This window comes from Ambystoma mexicanum, chromosome 3p, assembly GCF_040938575.1.
Source record: "Ambystoma mexicanum isolate Mex_15411 chromosome 3p, UKY_AmexF1_1, whole genome shotgun sequence".
Classification (NCBI taxonomy): domain Eukaryota; kingdom Metazoa; phylum Chordata; class Amphibia; order Caudata; family Ambystomatidae; genus Ambystoma; species Ambystoma mexicanum.
The window spans coordinates 733,640,208-733,658,241 of record NC_090925.1 but is presented as its reverse complement, the minus strand read 5'-3'; the positions used below and the strand labels follow the sequence as shown (position 1 = coordinate 733,658,241).

Genomic DNA, 18,034 nt, shown 5'->3' with positions numbered 1-18,034 from the left:
GCGAGGCATATCCTTGGCCTGAAGCCCAGGGACCGTATCTCTCCAGCCCTGAAATCTCTCCACTGGTTCCCGTTGGCTGCAAGGATCAAGTTCAAGACCCTTTGCATTGTCCACAAGGCTTTCTGAGGCCGGGGCCACACTACATCCAACACTCTCTTCCAAAATACCCTCTGTCTTGAGCCCTTTGCTCAGCAACGTCCGACTCTCTAAGGGTCAGACCCTTCTCCAGGCAGATAGTGGGGGGTAGATCTCTCTCCACTGCAGTGCCTCCCTCTGGAACGGCCTCCCTGCTCCTCTCAAACTTGAGCCGGACCACCTGAAGTTCTGGAAGCAGCTCAAAACTTTCCTATTCTCCGTTGCGTTCTCTCTCTCTCCCTCCCTGACCTACCTGTTTCTTTGCTACTGTAAGGAAGGAATGGTATCAAACAGTAAGACGGACACAAGTGATCACAGTTCAAAGGTGTTTATTGAACTTCAACTGGGTTTGAAAAATGCCTAACTCTAAAGATGGGAGCAAGCTACGAAATTCAAATAACGCAGTCCTAGTGGTGTCAAAATAAAAATGGGCCTATACTAATAAACCTATTGACAATCCGCACAGCTGATTGGCCAGCCACCAGCTTAAGCCAATCCGCAGTAGCCGGTAGGGGTTGCCAGTTCGACGAAGGCCGGGAGACAAAAGGCTACTCCTGTCCGAGCCTGTACTCATCTGAAGCATTTCGTAATAGCTGGTGCTGGGAGCTGGAGCTCGCACCACCCTGCTGGAACAGGGCTGCCCCTACCACCTCCCCCCGCATCCAGGTGAACCCCTTCTGCATTCACTCTAATTTGCAGGCATTTCCCTAAGGCTGAGCACGCATGAAGAGAAAGTGCAGGCAACAAGCACTATTCTCACTTAATCCTGCAGCTGCCGTGAAGCGCCCCTCTGACACGGCTTCACCTTGTCAGAAGCACCGTTGTGCTTTTCGCCATCACTTCCTACCAGGGAAAACCTATCTGAAGATGGCCGCCACCATGGCCCGAGCCGAGTGACTTCCGGCTACAGAGCCACCGCACAGCTGATTGGCCATCCACCAGCTTAAGCCTATCAGCAGTAGCTGGTAGGCGTTGCTGGTTTGACGAAGGCCGGGAGACAAAGGCTACTCCTGTCCACAGCCTGCCAAGCCGTCAGCCAGGAACTCTGGTCAAAGTTGCCCGCAAAACTCGAGGACTTACTTCCACTGCGAACAACACAGGTACTTTCACAATCCCTAGCTTTATCCTGTATGCTGTATTCAGACTTGTTAACCATACAACCTTTGACCGCCCGCAATATACCGAGAGCCTGTGTTCATAAGCCCCCGGAGCTTTGTATTAAGAAAGTCAGCGAGGTGTTCACGTTCCAGTTAATTTGTATTCCATATGTCCATTGTCCTTTCATTGTGTAAGGTTGGCCAGTGCCACACTCCTACTGACCTACTACCCTACAGCTGCACTATACAAGTATAACGTTGCGTTAATCACAGACCAGCGGACTTACCTGTGCGCAAGTCTACCATTACAGCAAACTAAGTCTAAATCATATTACAATCATGTCTACAACTTCTATCCTTATGTAGCCCTTATTGTACCCTCTAAACGTGTCCACAGTTGCTCTGTGGTCATTACTGATAATGCTCAATGTGCTAGGTTACGTCGCCTACTGTTATACGTATGTTGAAATGTATTGCTAGCTTTATACATAGTTGCGTCTGTACCGATTGAAGCCTGCACCTTAATGCTAAGCCTTTCGCGTATACAAGTATGATATCCAAAGTTTTCACTTAATGTAAGACCTTCTATTATTTGGCACCACCCCACTCCAATGCAGTCGGGCATATGACATTTAGAGTACCTAGTTTCTTGTATACCTCCTATAGCGACAACTAGCTTAACAGTCAGAGCAGTAGGGATACATCACTATCTACACACCCCATAGTCATTGGCGAGTCAGATTACTGATTAGGCCCATCTTTGTGGACATCTAGTAAATGTCTGATCTTGCCTATTATGCCAACTCTTATGCCAGTCGAATCTGCCTATTACTATGTATATTTAGCAAACTTGATTCTGCCTATTTTGCCAACTCCTAGCCTGGTCGAATCTGCCTATTACTATGTATGTTTAGCAAACTTGATTCTGCCTATTTTGCCAAGTCCTAGCCCAGTCGAATCTGCCTATTACTATGTATATTTAGCAAACTTGATTCTGCCTATTTTGCCAACTCCTAGCCTAGTCGAATCTGCCTATTCTCGTGAACAATTAGTTAAGCTGAATCTGCACATCATTGAATATCCAGCCAAAGTTGAATATATTTAATTCGCAAATGCTCAACTAATGCAGCACCCTAGCTAGGCGATTGCATGTGCTGGACCATACTCTGGCATCGTTACTGTAAAAATGTCAACCTTAACATTACTACTCTGCATAATAACTGCTACCAGGTACGTTGACCTTAGAAGCCAAGCATACTTTGCTCAGCTCCCGCCTGCATTTACTTTAGACTCTAGCATGCCCACCTCTACTAACATAGTAACGAACACAAGCACTATGAGCCAACCTCCACATAACTGGGCCCCCGTGACAACCACTTACGCAACTCTACCATGTGCCATGTCTAATAGAAACGCCAGACTTCGCGCCAGACTATCTAAACTACATGAACCCCTGAGAAGAACCCTCCCACCTACCAACCCTAAAACTAACATCAAGGTTAATCTGACACCTTGTCTCTCAAATCCGTCTCCGCCACAGTCCACTTCGAATATAAATGTCCTGCAGACCAATAATCACAAAAGTAAATCATGTATTAAGAATTCTGACAAATCTACCCTAGTCAATATAGCAACTGAAGTCCCCCCCCCCCTCAAAGGAGCGCTGCTCAATGTAAGATCGCTCGTTGCCCACGCCACTGACATTGCAGACATAATTACAGAAGGTAATCTGGATTTCCTGGCAATTACAGAACCTGGCTCCATAATGCAGCAGGGCCCTCACTCATGCTAGCTATCCCTGATGGCTACACCATAGTGAGACAAGACTGTGACAGCGCCCGAGGAGGCGGTATCGCCATCATCTCTAGAACATGTCTTTGCCTAAGACTAGCCCCTATCCATTTGTCACAATCATGTGAAGTTCTCTCGGCCAAATTACAGATAAACAACTCACAAACACTCACCATTCACCTAATATACAGACCGCCTGGTCCTCTTGGCACCTTCGAGGAGGATTTGCATAATATACTTACTAGCAACCTCAAACCCTCCTCGCAAATACTCTTATTAGGGGATTTCAGCCTAGGCTTTAATGACCAAATGGACAAAAACGCTACAGAGATAGTCAACATAATAAATGCAGTAGATCTCTCCCAAAAAGTCAACAAACCTACCCACCAAAAAGGGAGAATACTGGACTGGATACCGGATTACAACTGCACAGTGACTATCTCTTCCTTCCTGCCGCTTGCATTGACGGACCACTCTCTGGTGTCCTTCCACCTATCCACCACAAGATCCACACCATTGGCTCTTACACCAGCGCCTCCATGCTTAACTAGAAATAAAAAAAAGTATTACAGTAGAGAAAATGATCCCTGCTATCCTTCCCACCCTTAATGCACTGTCAGATAATCTTGACCCTAGCATCCTAGTTCACAAATTCAATAATATCATGCTCACCTCCCTGGACAGAATTGCCCCTCTTAAAGTTAGACCCAGCAAACCTATGGCCCACTTAAACAAATGGTTTACACCACAACTTAAAGACCTTCGCAGCCTAAAAAGAAAAGGTGAATCTAATTGGAGACTCTGCCCTACCAGTGAGAATAAAGCCAAAGTAACCTCACTTTCCTCACATTACAAGAAGGAAATTTGCCTGGCAAAACGTAACTCCTATGATGAGCGTATTACCGAGTCCAATTCTAGTATGAAAGATCTCTTGTCTATACTTAAAGAATTAGAGACCCCAATAGCCACACCGGACATCTGTACTAAAGATAAATCTTGGTGTACAGACATCCAACATCCGCTAGCTAATAAAATTGATATGCTCCAAAATAAAATTAATTCAGCAAAAAAAAGAGACATTGAACCTTCAGCACTCTCCCAATACCCCTATGCCTAGTGCCTCACTACCGGCGCACAATAATACCTTCACCTTCTCTAAAATGACCACCTTGGAGGTAGAAAAAAATCATCCTGTCACTGAAACCTTCTAACTGTAAAGGTGATATCTGCCCAGCACAACTAATAAAAGATGCCGCTAGAGACTTATCCCCACTCATCACCAAATTCATTAATGCTTCCTTCGCCACAGGCACTATCCCAGCCAACCTTAAACAGTCCTGGGTGCTCCCCCTCCTCAAGAAACGGACATTAGACCCTCTCATCCCTACCAATTACCGGCCTATCACCATGGTCCCATTCTTACTCAAAATATTGGATAAAGCAGCTTACAACCCAATTCAAAAACACTTTGAATTACATAAACTCCTAGGTAACAGACAATCTGGCTTCTGCCCTTTATACGGAACGGAAACAGCCTTAATTGACTTAAAGTCCCAAATAGATGAGCTGAGAGACAAAGGGAAGTCAATACTTCTGCTCCTACCTGATCTCTCAGCTGCATTTGATCTGGTCAATCACATGGTACTCTGTCGACACCTTGACTCTGCTGCACACTTCTCCCCGGAAGCTATCAAATAGATCGAATCCTTCCTGAGTGAGAGAACAATGAGAGTCTTCTCTCCCTCAGCAGCTGCAGACCCAACACCTATCCTGTGCGGTGTTCCCCAAGGCTCCTGTGTTTCACCAACTCTATACAATATCTTCACCAAACCCTTTTTCGATGATCTTGACCATCTGGGTATTACCTATACTAATTTCGCAGATGATACCCAGATTCTCTTCCCGCTTTCTGGGGATCATAGTAAGGACTCAGGGTTGGTGAACAAAATGTATTTTATTATCCAAGCATGGATGGCCACTCATGGCTTATGCTTGAACGATGATAAGACCGAGTTGATCATTCTGGGCTCTCTGGCTAACATCAAAAAATTAGGCCAGGAATTTTCCTCATTCAATATTGACGGAAATTCCATCAAAGTCTCCAAGGAGGTAAAAACCCTTGGCTTCTATTTGGATTCCACACTGTCCTTTGATAAACAGATCAAATCTCTGACCTCCTCCACAGCCTACACGTGTAAACTACTCAGAGCCGGCAAGCCTTTCCTGTCGGACGACAGTTGCCTGATCCTGGCTAGAGCCTTAATACTCTCTATTGATTATTGTAACGCCCTATACAGTGGTGCTAATAAAACGACTATCCTAAAGCTCCAAACATTACAAAATAGTGCTTTAAAAGCAGTTGTATGTATAAACAAAAGAACTCACATTTCCCCCTTTAGACACCAACTCAAATGGTTATCCACGGCCAACAAAATACAGTTAAAGACATTATCATTGACTCGTAAAGCTCTTAATAACGCCGCTCCCACTTACCTCATTGACAAACTTCAGAGAAGAATTTCTCATAGACCTACTAGAACTGGTAACATCATCTGCCTGACCAGTCCCAAATACAAGCTTACCACTATCGGTGGTAAGTTTCCCTGTAAAGTCTGCTAAATGTTGGAACTCTCTGCCACAAGACTTGAGAGCTGACCAACCTTACCTCCATTGCAGAAAAAATTTCATAAAACACATCATCGCTACTGACCCCTAGCCTCCCACCCGTTAGAATATACCTATTAACACTTGCGAGCCCCAGTGGTATATGTAGAGTACTACCCTGTAATTTGTATTTCTGCACCCTAGTCATGGCCTATTTTTGCTTCTACATAGGCCACCATATCTTTGTATGTATATTATGTATGTATATATTTGCACATTCTATATATTCTGTATTTTTGTAGGTACTGTACCTGCTGTATATTCTGTAACTATGTGCGTTGCATCTTCATTCTGTTGCGCCCTTTTACGTACGGGTCTGGTGCGCATAACAAATAAATAAACAAACAAATAGTGTGGAAGACAAGTTATGCAAAAGAAAAGTGTTGAAGAAATGATATGTCAGGATATTCAAGCCGTTGGCTTCCCTTCCCCACGTTTTCAGCACGGGACAAGGCGGCACACTCAAGCTTAGTACACTCCCGGGCTTCTCTAGCACAAGGATGCAATTCAAATCTCAGTATCAGGGCCTTCTGAAGTCTCTTTGCCATTCAGAGTCTCTTACTTCAGAGGGCCTGATGCGACAAACAAACATTCAAAAGTTCCTTTCTCCTTAGGATTTTCACTTATACAGCCTCTGCCGGGCTCAGACCCACTTTATCACAAAACCTTCAATTGGTCTCCCTCTGCCAGGCTCGGACCAAATTCACATAGTTTTCCAAACTTTCTCTATTTCATCAAAATCAAAGTCTTTCGACTGTGCGCAGGATTTTGCTTGACCCGTTGCAGGACCACTTTGATTAATATTTATTTGTTTCTTTCAGTTGGTCTTCCTCCGCCGGGCTTGGACCAAATTGATCTACTGTTATTACTTCTCAGCTGGATACCTTACAGAGACCTTCGATTGAGCACCCGCGCTGTGCCGGACCACTCCGTCAAAGGTATTGTAGCTTGCTTTAAAGTTCAATCACTCATCAGCAGTTTAACTTCACTTGCGTCTCTTATCATATGTGTTTTAACAAAGTTCGTTCAAGCGCTCGCCATTCAATGTTGCTGCTTTCAACCATGGCTACAACACAGACCGGTCTTGTATCGGTCTCCCCAACTCACCGGCTGTGTTGACTTCACTGAATGCGCTTTGTTCTGGGAGCAAAGGACGGTACCACGGTCTGGTGATTCTCCCCGCCTTGATTACTGATGCAGGAGGGCCCCGGGTATCTCTGACACACAATGCAGGATTCTTAGCCTGGTTTCCTGGTCTTAAGCTTTCTATTCTCGAGGTCTCTGGAAAGTAATGGTTCCTTGTCGAAAAAGGTCATGGGAATTTCCCTCCTTACCATCCTCTTCGGTTTTGCCACCTATCCCCTCTTGCTCAGCTACCGTCTCGAAACTGCTGTTTCCTTGTGTGCTTTGCCTCGCTCAGAGTGTGCTCTCGTGCTCCGCCTTTTATCCGTGTGGGGAAGTGTAATGGAAGTCAGGTGTGAGTGATTGTCGATAATTGCCTGACCTCGCCTGAGCATAGTATTGGGACATGTCAGGTACACGGCTCAGGTGTTAGGCTGTTTTCCCTTAGGGCGGGCTGTTGGTGAGAACGTGTTCATGTTTAAAAGGGGGGGGGAGCAGAATTCCTAAATATCCTACCGGGTAGGATGGGGTAAAGCTGTTACAGGGAAGGGGATACCGTGTCCCGCCATCCGGTGTCCCACTCCCCGAAGACCCCTCACCCAGGTGATCCTCCCGCTCTGGTCCACCCCCAGGAATTGGATCCAAAGGGATGGCCGTATCCTGACCACTTGGATGACAGATCCCTAGGGACTATTGGGTGAGACACCTTTTGGTTTCTCACACTACCCTCAGAGTTTCACTGGGTACTAGGCTCTTTCTTAATCAGTCACCCTTGCACTGCCTCAGGGGTTACCACTCACTTAGGGGCTGTAACTGTAATCCTACAGTCCCTTGTCTCCTTGCACTACCCAGAGCCGCGCTTGCCCTTGCTGCACTTACTCGGAGCATTGCTGCCCTGCTTCTCCTCCCCTCCCCTCTCCTTTGCACTGCCCCCTCTTTCTTACCCCTCGTTCTCGCACTTGCACCATCTGAATGACACAAGGCCTAGTAAGATTCTTTGTCTTGTTCTCCCTCTGGCTCCCCTACCTTGTCTTGTCGCGCCTAGAAACACTTGTGTACAGGCACGATATAAATGACTTATCATATCATAACTCCCAATTCTGTAATCTCAGCATCCAAGTTCAAACTACTCCCCGGCGACAACTTTGGCAAATCACTAATACTGAAAAAATCATCTAAATCCTGTAAAGATCGAAAATCATTTTCACTGTACAGAGCCTCACCAAAGGTGCTGAAACACTCAAAGATCTCAGCATGTTTTGTCACCAATGACCGACTATTATTTACCAGGCCCTTTATCACAGTTCTCTCTGCAATACCTTCAAGTTTAATCGCTCACAAAGGTATAGTCTTTATATCGAAAGAATTTTTCTCAAACATTTTCATTGAAAAACTTTTATTGAATTACTTATTTTTTGAATTTTTTTTATATCTCAAATGTTTTAATACTTTAACATTGTATTTTAAAAACCTATAAATATTCTAACCTTTCAACTTATTTAATTTGTTTAAAATATTTGTTGCAACATCTTTTTTGACCATGTGGTGTTGCTGTTCGGCCATTTTGGATTTCTTCCGGCAGAGTGTACGCTGCGTTTCTGTGGAGTTCCTGCTTTTTTTTCGTTTTTAGGATTGTTCACTTGGATTTTTATGCTTTTGGCATTGGATGATTTTTACCTTTTTCTGATGGATTTCTATTTTTTTTGGTGGATTTCATTGCATTGGATTGGATTTTTTTCTGGCTATTCAATAGTTTTCCCGGAGTTTGTTTTGGATCTGTTATTGTATTTTACATTTTTTGTTGATTGGATTTCCAGTTTTTTGTTTCTCTATGGATGGATTGCACTCTTTTGGGTTGTTTTCCAGTATGCAGTGGTAAGTCCTTATTCAGTTTTTTAGCAGTTTATTTTAAATGCAATACTGTTCAAGAATGTTTTATTTTTCGAAGGACAATACACATTACTTTAATCTTTGTTGGTTGTCACAATATTTTTTGCGCTGTATTTGTGTTTTTTCTCATGAGATTATTTGTGTAATTTACGTTTCCTGGTGAGATTGCGCCTTTCTAAGTTTTTTTATAAAGCACCATACGTTCGGATTGCATGTTTTAAAAGATTGTTTTGTCCCATTGTGCCATCCTTCTAATTTATTATTCGTTTTTGCAGTTTGCTGTATTAAGACAGAGTAACAGTTCCATATTTTCTCAGTTCTCAATACTTTATCGATATTGGGGTTTTTCGGTAAATGTGTTTAGGTATTTATGTTAATATGATGTTTTTGGTATATAATGTTCGGTAAAACATCATTCAATATAACATTTCGATATAAAGACATGTAACCGCTAACACACTGCCACATTTATCACTACCCTCCCAGTATCACTGTTTCTGATAGAAAAGTCCCTTCTCCATCTGAGAATTCACCACAGCCTGCAGACAATTGGACGCTTTTTGCATCTCCCACCTGTCTTTCTGATTACCTGTTAGTGTATACTTGCTGGGTATCAGCCAAATCTTTTTCCAGTTTCCTGACCTCCACAAACCCCACTTTCCTCATATGACGGGCGCAACTAATTAATTCCTCCCTCGTTGTTGCTTTAGCTTTCCCAGATCCCAGGCTGATCCGCAGTGCCACCATTCTCAATAAAGAAAACTTTGATAAATGTAGAACGAGCGACCCCCAAATCCTGATCCTTCAACATCCTAGTCTTCATTCCCTATCTATTAACACCCGTTTTTTGCATCAACATTTATTTCCACATCTATCAATGCATGGCCCGATATCCCCCTTTCCCTAATCATAGCACTCTCAACTTTTTCCACAAGTGAGGTTGCAGGTATTTCTAACCATATTGGGCTTGGGAGTGCGGGGACGTGCAGTAGGGATGTTGATGATGCATAGCTTAAAGTGGTTGTACCAAGGGATTTTAGAGATAGCTGTGATGTTCATGTTTGTGTTGGAGGTCAGAATCCAGTCAAGGATTCGGCCTTTGTTGTGGGTGGACATGTCTACTAGTTGGCTGAAATTCAGTTCTTCCATGGCAGATGAAAAGTTTAAGGCTTTGGGGTTGTTTTGTTCATTGAAGCCAAGGTTTATGTCTCCTAGGATGATGAACTTGGTGGCAGGTTTTAGTAGTGGTGTGTTAAGGAGAGGACTTTCCAGGGCTGGTTGGTGAGAGTTGTTGGATTGCCGATAGATGAGCAAAATATTCGAAGTGGTTTTGAGGTTGGTGGTTGGCTTTAAGAGTAGCAGTTTGCATCCTGTAATGGCTGGTATAGGAGATGATCTGATTTGTACTGAGGCTTTTGCTAGGAGAGCAACCCCGCTGCCTCTGTTGTCAAGACAGTCAGCCCTAAGGTTGGAGTAGTCGGGAGGGATGGCTATTGCAAAGCTGGGGCCTGAGGCTGGATAAAGCCAGGTAATTGCTAGCACGTCCAGTTGGTATTCAAGTATGAGATCATAGCGCGTGCTCCCAATGAGCGGGCATTGATGAGCGCGCCTTTTATGATTTTTTTTGTTCTGGTAGGATCTGGGGGGGGGACTCCAGGGGTTATAGAGTGTAGAGGTTGTGCCTAGAAGGACCTGGGGTCCGTAGGTAATAGGTAGCGGTACTGGTGTTGTGATAGGTGGCCGCTGGGCAAGAGCAGTATCATGTGTAAGTGTGAGGAGGAACAGTGAGGTACGGGAGGCAAGTCGGTTAAGTCTGAGTGGGCCTACAGATGGGACTGTGAAAGGCGAGTGGGTGCTGAAATTGGAGGTTCTAGCTCTTGAGTCGTGCGGAACGAGTGGGGCCTAAACAGGCTTTGGTGTTAGATCGATTGACTGGGCTTTGTGAGATCATAGGCAGAGAACTTGTATGGGAGAGTATGTGGTGCATATTATTGGAAGCTTGAACTCGTGGTGAGTGTGTGGGTTCAGCATTAGGGAACCGGAATTAATTTGAGGAGGGTCTAATCAAGGTGGTTTTGATCAGAATGGGTCTATAGCTTGCACAATGGTGACGGTGTGTAGGACTAGGGTCTCGATGTACCAAGTTGGATCGGGCACATTTAGAGAGGGTGAGATGGACTGGAGTCGATGGGGGCTGAACAGTAGCTGTGATGTGCTATCATAGGATCATAGGTCTTAGTATCAGGGGGAAAGCATGTAAGGATCTTATTAGTGAGTAGGTGGAAGTTGGTAGCTGCGGGGGCACCGGGCAAGGAGGGAGATGAAGGGTCATTGGGCAATCTGTAAACTGAGGGGGTCACAGGACAATCTGGAAGCTGCAGAGTCACTGGGCAAACTGGAAACTGCAGGGGCACTAAGCATGGTGAGAACTGTGAGGTCACTGGGCAATCCGTAAACTGAGGGGACACAGGACAATCTGGAAGCTGCGGGGCACTAGGCATGGTGAGAACTGCGGGGTCACTTGGCAAACAGGAAACTGTGGGGGCTCTAGGCATGGTGAGAACTGCGGGGTCACTGGGCAAACTGCGGGGGTGCCAGCTAGGATGGGTAGAGAGCAGCGAAGGCATTTGGCCGCTGGCGTGAAGGCAGGGAGAAATGGGGTGGGAATCAGTAAGTTGAGGGGAAACAAGCAAAGACCATTGTGAAGGAAGAGGCAGTGACAAGACAGGTGCCCCATTTATACGCTCTTCTTATCTTGGTATCCGTGTTGACGAGTGGCTGGTGCGTGTGCAGGCTTAGGGTGTGGGTGACAACAGGAGGCAGTTGGGGGGGAGGGCGTAGAGCGCGGTGCCACTGCCATCATGGCCTGACAGGGGAATGAACAAGGACCTTAGTTGTAGGCCTTTGTGGGGGCCGTCTTCGACTGCCGGCACCCTGGGACTGCCTTGTCCTGGTCGTCAGGGGCAGGCCTTGGAGCCTAGTCCTGGGTCATGACAGGGAGATCCGACATTTTGAAGAGGCCTTGCTGGCCATTAAAAAAACGTGGGTGCAGGTAGTACAGGCGGAGCTGGGGGCATCGGGCTATGCACAGCAGGGCTAAACAGTGATACATCACAGGGCTGAATAAAGCAGAGCCCATCAGGATTTTGCAGGTCAAGGATGACGCTCTGAGATATTCTTACCGAGCATGCTGTAAATTGCTCAATCCGGTCCCTCAATGTTGGGGCGGGCGGGATGCTTGTGGTGCGTCTCCTCATGAATGCAGGGCAACCAAGTGTTAATACATCTTACCTTTGCTCTTGCTGCTCTGTTGATGCTGGCCGCTGCACTGACTAGCTACAGAGAGCAGTGATGCAGTCACCATTGAATCGTGATATTGTGGGCCTGCTGGAAAGAGGTTGAGAACTGACATAGCGCCTCGCTGATGACACCTACGTAGGCAGAAACGCGTATCATGGGGTTGCGTTTGATTCCCTTGTTAATTTTATTTATCTATTTATTGGATATGTATAATGTGCCTATACAGCAAATAGTGTTTCAAGGCGCCACAAGATAAAAATGATGGGGGTTGGAGGGAGAACAGGGATGAGGAAAAACAAGAAGAAAGGTCCTTCTAGGCCTTGTGTCATTCGGAAGAGAAAAGGAGTCTCTTAAGAAGCTTCAGTAACTTAAGGAGATCCGGCTCAAGCCTGAGGGGGCCAGGGAGGCCATTCCAGAGGGAGGCTCCTACAGAAGAGGGAGCGATCTATATTTCACTCTCTGCTTGGTAAAGCATCTGATCTGCAGAGAGTAGGAGCTGGAAGACCGAAGGGCTTTATCATGGAGGTATTTAGGGAGAGGGAGTTGGAAGTAGCGGGGTCCCAGGACCCAGAATGCCTTGTGGATGATGCAGAGGGTCTTGAACTTGATCCTCGCAGCAACCGGGAGCCAGTGGAGCTATTTTTAGGACTGGAGAGATGCAGTTCCTGGGCTTGAGGCCAAGGATAAGTCTTGCAGTCCTATTCTGGATTAGTTGAAGTGGGCGAAGGGAAGATTTAGGCAGATTGAGGAAGAGACTGTTGCAGTAGTCCAGCCTAGAGAGGACCAGACCTCTGGAGACAATGAGTTGCTGGGGGACGGTGAGGAAAGGGAGAATGCCTCTGAGGAAGTGCAGCTGAAAGTGGACCTTCTTGGCAAGGTCCACAATTTGAGGAGAGAAGGAGAGAGAGGAGTTGAAGATGACACCAATGTATTTTGCCCCACAAGAGGGTGAGGGGAGGAGACCAATGAAGGGTGGTCCGAGAGGAGGGAAGGGGGGAGCAGGGGTCCCAGTAAGAAGGATGTCAGTCTTACTGGCATTCAGGCAGAGATCGTTAGCAGCACACCATGCCTGAATAGCAGTTGGACAGTCCGGAATGAGGGAGGAAGTGGAGGGAAACTTGAAGGAAAGCTGCGTGTCGTCTGCATAACACAAAGTGAGGAGAGAATGCAGAGATCAAATGGGCTAGAGGGGCAAGGTAGAGAGAGAATAGAGCCCTGATGGAGGCCGCATGTGGAGAGTGTGATGGGGAGAGGAAAGGGCCCAGTTGAACCTGGGTCCTTTTCAGAGTAGGCTTACTTGCTCTTTCGGGCTTCAGTCTTTGTGGGTGGGAGCAAAGTTATTAGCAAAAGGGTATTTCTCCTCCAGTATGGCACAGAGCTATCATGTGATTTGAGTCCCTCCTGAGTGAACACCATCCCAGAGATCATGTTACTGTTCATTCACAGTAAGGGGGGCTTTGAATTGTTAACAAAGACGGAAACGCACAAAGGCATACACATGCTCAGTGACGTGCATAGACAGGCACCTCAGCCCCAACATAGTGAGATTCAGGGAACAGCAGGAAAACAGTGATCGGCACGCTCATACACAAGACAAGCACATAGCGACAGTAGTATGCACACGTTGAGGCACACACACCACACATACTGCAATAGGTGTGCACCCTGTAACAGGCATGCATTTACTCAAAAGGACAATGCAACAGATATACAGCAATAGCACAATAGGCAGGCACACACACCCTTGCAGGGATTGAAATTAAGTTTGAATAAGCAGGGACTAAAAGCAGCCCCTGGGTTTCCAGCATTAACCAGTAACCCGGAGCTACCAGTGTGAAACGAGGTGCTAGTACATAGCCTTCCCCAAATCTAACTTCCATTCCATCTAACTTCCCAAACATGTATCTTTTTGTCCATGATGTATGGCCCTTTTTCATGTGAATGTTGTACAGATGTGCCCTAATGTTGGTTTGTTTTTAATTATCCCAAATGCACAGAATTAAATTCACATCGTTGTTTTTGTTTGGTATCAGTTGGCCTGGGAAGCCAAAAGTAGCTCCTGGTAGCTAGCTCGCAGCCCCTCTCAATTTCGAACCCTGCCTTGCAGTGACTGGCATTCTGACATGGTGACATTCCCTTACACGAAGCTGATTGTAGGCATACAGGCACACACAAATGTGCACATTGACAGGCAAACGGAACTTTGTACACAAGCCAAGTTGAAGAGTTTTTTTTTTTTTAAAGGTCCCTTTTTAAATAACGGTTTACCCCCTTCTATGCGATCTAAAAGTATTTATTACGCAGTTTAATGAAGGGTACTTAATCAATTGTGGAATGATAAAAGACTGAGTCAGCTACAACAGTATTTGAAGTTGTGACATGCACATCTTTTAAGCAGGCGATTAGTATTGATTTATTTCTATTGTTTTTTTATAACGTGCCTAATACCATACCTGAGTTCGATTTCTAAGCACGGATCCGGGATTCGAACCTCTGTTGCTCTGCGTGCTCTTGCTTCGAAGACCAGCAAGTTGCCTCTGTGCTGTCCTCTATACATTTAGCTATTGTACTGGCTTGTTTTATACCCCATGCTAATGAACCCGTGAGTAAACACCCTCTCCCCCAATACAATCTCCAATGTCTCTGTCACTTTTTTTTTAAAGTAGGGGACACTTTCTCATTTATAGTGTATACCTTTTTAACTTTGACAAATGTTTTGTGGAAATCCTGAAGGTGGACATGGTAATTACAACTAATGCAGATTGCCTGTGAACACCGATCTTAAGGTTGGAACCGTTGCTTGATGTAGGCAATGTCTGTGAATGGAGCATTGATCGCTGCCTGAATAACCGTGATTTTCTCCTATTTGCAGTTTAGTTTCTAATACCATATTTGCCCTTTTGGAGAAAACAATTGAAAGGCCGTCAACTCGCTAGATTACAGTTGATCGAGAAAAATAAATATACCCCATAAAAAGTGTAATTTGCTAAGGTGTATGTACATTCTCAGTAAAGCATTACTGGTTTTGTGTCTTGTCTGCAGCTCTCCATTAGTGATATCTTCCAAGACACTGCTGTGCCACGTTTTTCACATTCTCGCACCTGGTTTTAGCTCTGACTATCCCTGGCTCAGAATGTAAACTCATTGTTTAGGCAGCAAGCCCCTTTTAAAAAAAATCAAAACAGTGACATTTTGAAGCTCTGCTTCCACGAAGTTTTACATTAATTTGCTGTAGTTATCAACGGAAGTGTTCTGTTGGCCAATTCCATGAGAATCTTTAGTCCCTTGTACATATAAAGCCTTAAACACCAAGATCAAAACCTTAAACTGCTGCCTTCTGCTTAACTGGTAGTGAGTAGAGTGCTTTCAGGACTGGTCACGTATGTTGTTTTTGCAGTAGTCACTACCCAATCCTTTGTTTTGCATGAATTGTAGTCTTTGTAGAGATAACTGCTAATGCCCGCATAGACTAGTTTGGCAGAAATGCAATTACTGCTAAATTCTGTGGTTGGGGTAAGGACATGAAAAAAGATGCACAAAAGAGAAGAACAAGGGTATAGAAGGAAATTGGCCATCTGAGGAATAGGTGAAGAGTGATGTGAAATAAAGGGGAACCACAATAAAAGGGAACAGGGAAATAAAAGGCAAGGGTTCGCTTTAGGACAAATCAAGGGAACCAGAGAAAGAAGGAAGGAAAGGTAGCGGATTGTCTGAGAGAGGGTAAGGGGGCCACTACTAGGTCTCCATCTTTGCCCTTTGATTTCACACTGTTTTCCTTTTTCTGATACTTACAGACTAGCCACCATTAATCCTGATGTATGAGTCTGTTGTGAGGAGGTGCAGAGTGTAGCCGAAATGGCCGGACATGGTTTGGATGAAGAGGAGCGGGAGAAGCTTGCAACCAGGGTGGAGGAGCTGGAGCAAGAGCTGGATGAGCTGAAGCAGCGATTGACTGGCCAACCACCCACAAAGGGGCGAAAGCGCCAGCAGCGCCCGTTTGACTTTAGCGCTCATGGGCGACGACATGTGGCCTTGAAGATCGCCTACTTTGGCTGGGGCTACCAGGGCTTCGCTAGCCAGGAGAACACCAGCAACACTGTGGAGGAGAAGTTGTTTGAGGCGTTGGGCAAGACGCGTCTGGTGGAGAGCCGGCAGACTTCCAGCTATCACCGGTGCGGGAGGACTGACAAGGGCGTAAGTGCCTTTGGACAGGTCAGTGTAACACATGCATCTGAATTGCAGAGTACCTCCCCCGACCCCAGGGACTTGCATCATCTCTTCAGATCTTCTAAATTCTGTTTAGCCTATTTAGGATTCCTGACTCTTGATGTATCAGCTGATCAGTATACCAGAGCTTTCGGGTGGACCTTGTTTATTTGATCTTCAATGGGTAACTGGGGAGAAACGCCACTTTTGCGTTTAATAGGTGAATTACAACCAGTTGCTGCTGACCCCCGTTGGCTCAGCATCACTTAACAGGAGACTGGCATCTATATTGTACAAGAAAATCAGAAATAGAATAATGCCACTACAATGATAGGTTTTTTTCCAATTTATTCCCTGCATGACTTACTCCTTGGAGCATAGTTTCACTCCTGGCTATTCTTAATGGCCCCATAGTTTGTGATCTGTTATCTGGGGGCTTAGTCCCACCAGATAGTGCTCTTAACCTGCTGTGCTGTGTTTGTGCCACTTGCTTTTCAGATGATAGTTCACCTGCAAACTGCGCTATCTCTGCCCGACTTCTTGTTCCGTTTCTTCCTAACTTGGTGTTCTGTCACTTTTTAACTTGTTTTGTAGGTGATCTCATTGGATTTGCGCACAGCTGTGCCAGAGAGTAACAGTATGAAGCCCAGCAATGGAGACCTGGCGTCATGGCCCCTTTCCAAGGAGATTCGTTATGCCCACATCTTGAACCGGGTGTTGCCTCCAGATATCCGGGTTTTGGCCTGGGCTCCAGTGGAGCCGGACTTCAGTGCTCGCTTCAGTTGCCTACGGCGCACCTACCACTATTACTTTCCACAGGCAGATCTGGACGTGGCTCTTATGAATGCTGCAGCACAACATTACGTGGGGACGCACGATTTCCGCAACCTTTGCAAAATGGATGTGGCTAATGGGGTAACGAACTTCGAGCGCACTGTGCTGTCTGCAGAGGTGACACCTGTCTCGGGGGAAGAGGAGGTGGTTGGACCATTTCAGTTGCACCAGTTTATTGTGATTGGGCAGGCCTTCCTGTACCACCAGGTACGCTGCATGATGGCCATCCTCTTCCTCGTCGGGCAGAGGCTGGAGGAGCCAAGCATCATAGATGAGCTTTTAAATGTGGAGAAGCATCCTTGCAAACCACAGTACAGGTGAGATTCCTCCCCCTGTAGCCAAGCTCCTTTACACCCAAACCACCATTTCTAACCCATGTGTAGGTGAGTGCCCCTCATATTTGCTATTGACAATGGTAAAACAGTACTACAAGTGAGATCCCCTGTACAGCATATATCTTATACCTTAAAACCCCTAGTGAAGGTGCGGCCCACACAGAGTGTATGTATATGCCCTCCCCAAAAGCATTATGCAGTTATGATCCTCCCCTCTACTACAGTTAAAAAATAAAATCTGGGAGACCTTCGTCATCCCTGGAACTATGGCATATGCACTCTGCAGAAACCCACGATAAGCAAGCTTTCCCCCTACCCATAACATTTGCACCCTTTGTAGTAATCTGTGTGAGACTTGTATGTCAGCTACCCCCTCTCTGTAAGTCCCAGTACAGTCTGCCCCCTCCCCATACTGCATTTTATTTCTCCAAACAAACTCTGTACCTTGAACCTCCTCCCCACTCCCTGATAAGTAGCTACCACATCACCCCATAAGACTCTGTACAGTTGCGTCACTTGTATAGCAGAGGTTTCTGGCAGCAAAAGACAAGTACATGTTTTTCTGCAGCCGTGCATTCCTGCAAATGGTTGTTACAGACTGACTTCATAAACTTGCAAGCCGGGTAGAAGGTTTTAGGGTTTTTATTAACCACTCTTTAA

The 18,034-nt window shown here is 45.7% G+C and overlaps 1 protein-coding gene across 4 annotated transcripts in view; it reads left to right on the top strand.

Moving 5' to 3' along the window:
* PUS3 (pseudouridine synthase 3) overlaps positions 1-18,034 on the top strand; it is a 123,409-nt gene that overhangs the window by 17,869 nt on the left and 87,506 nt on the right. For 2 of the 4 annotated variants that reach the window (XM_069651608.1, XM_069651607.1), the window contains 3 exons: positions 6,509-6,625; positions 15,794-16,211; positions 16,800-17,356. In XM_069651608.1, coding sequence (XP_069507709.1) covers positions 15,855-16,211; positions 16,800-17,356 — 914 coding nt within the window. In that variant the 5' untranslated portion in view covers positions 6,509-6,625; positions 15,794-15,854. The remainder of the gene's footprint in view (positions 1-6,508; positions 6,626-15,793; positions 16,212-16,799; positions 17,357-18,034) is intronic. The other 2 variants (XM_069651611.1, XM_069651610.1) reach the window with 2 other exon arrangements.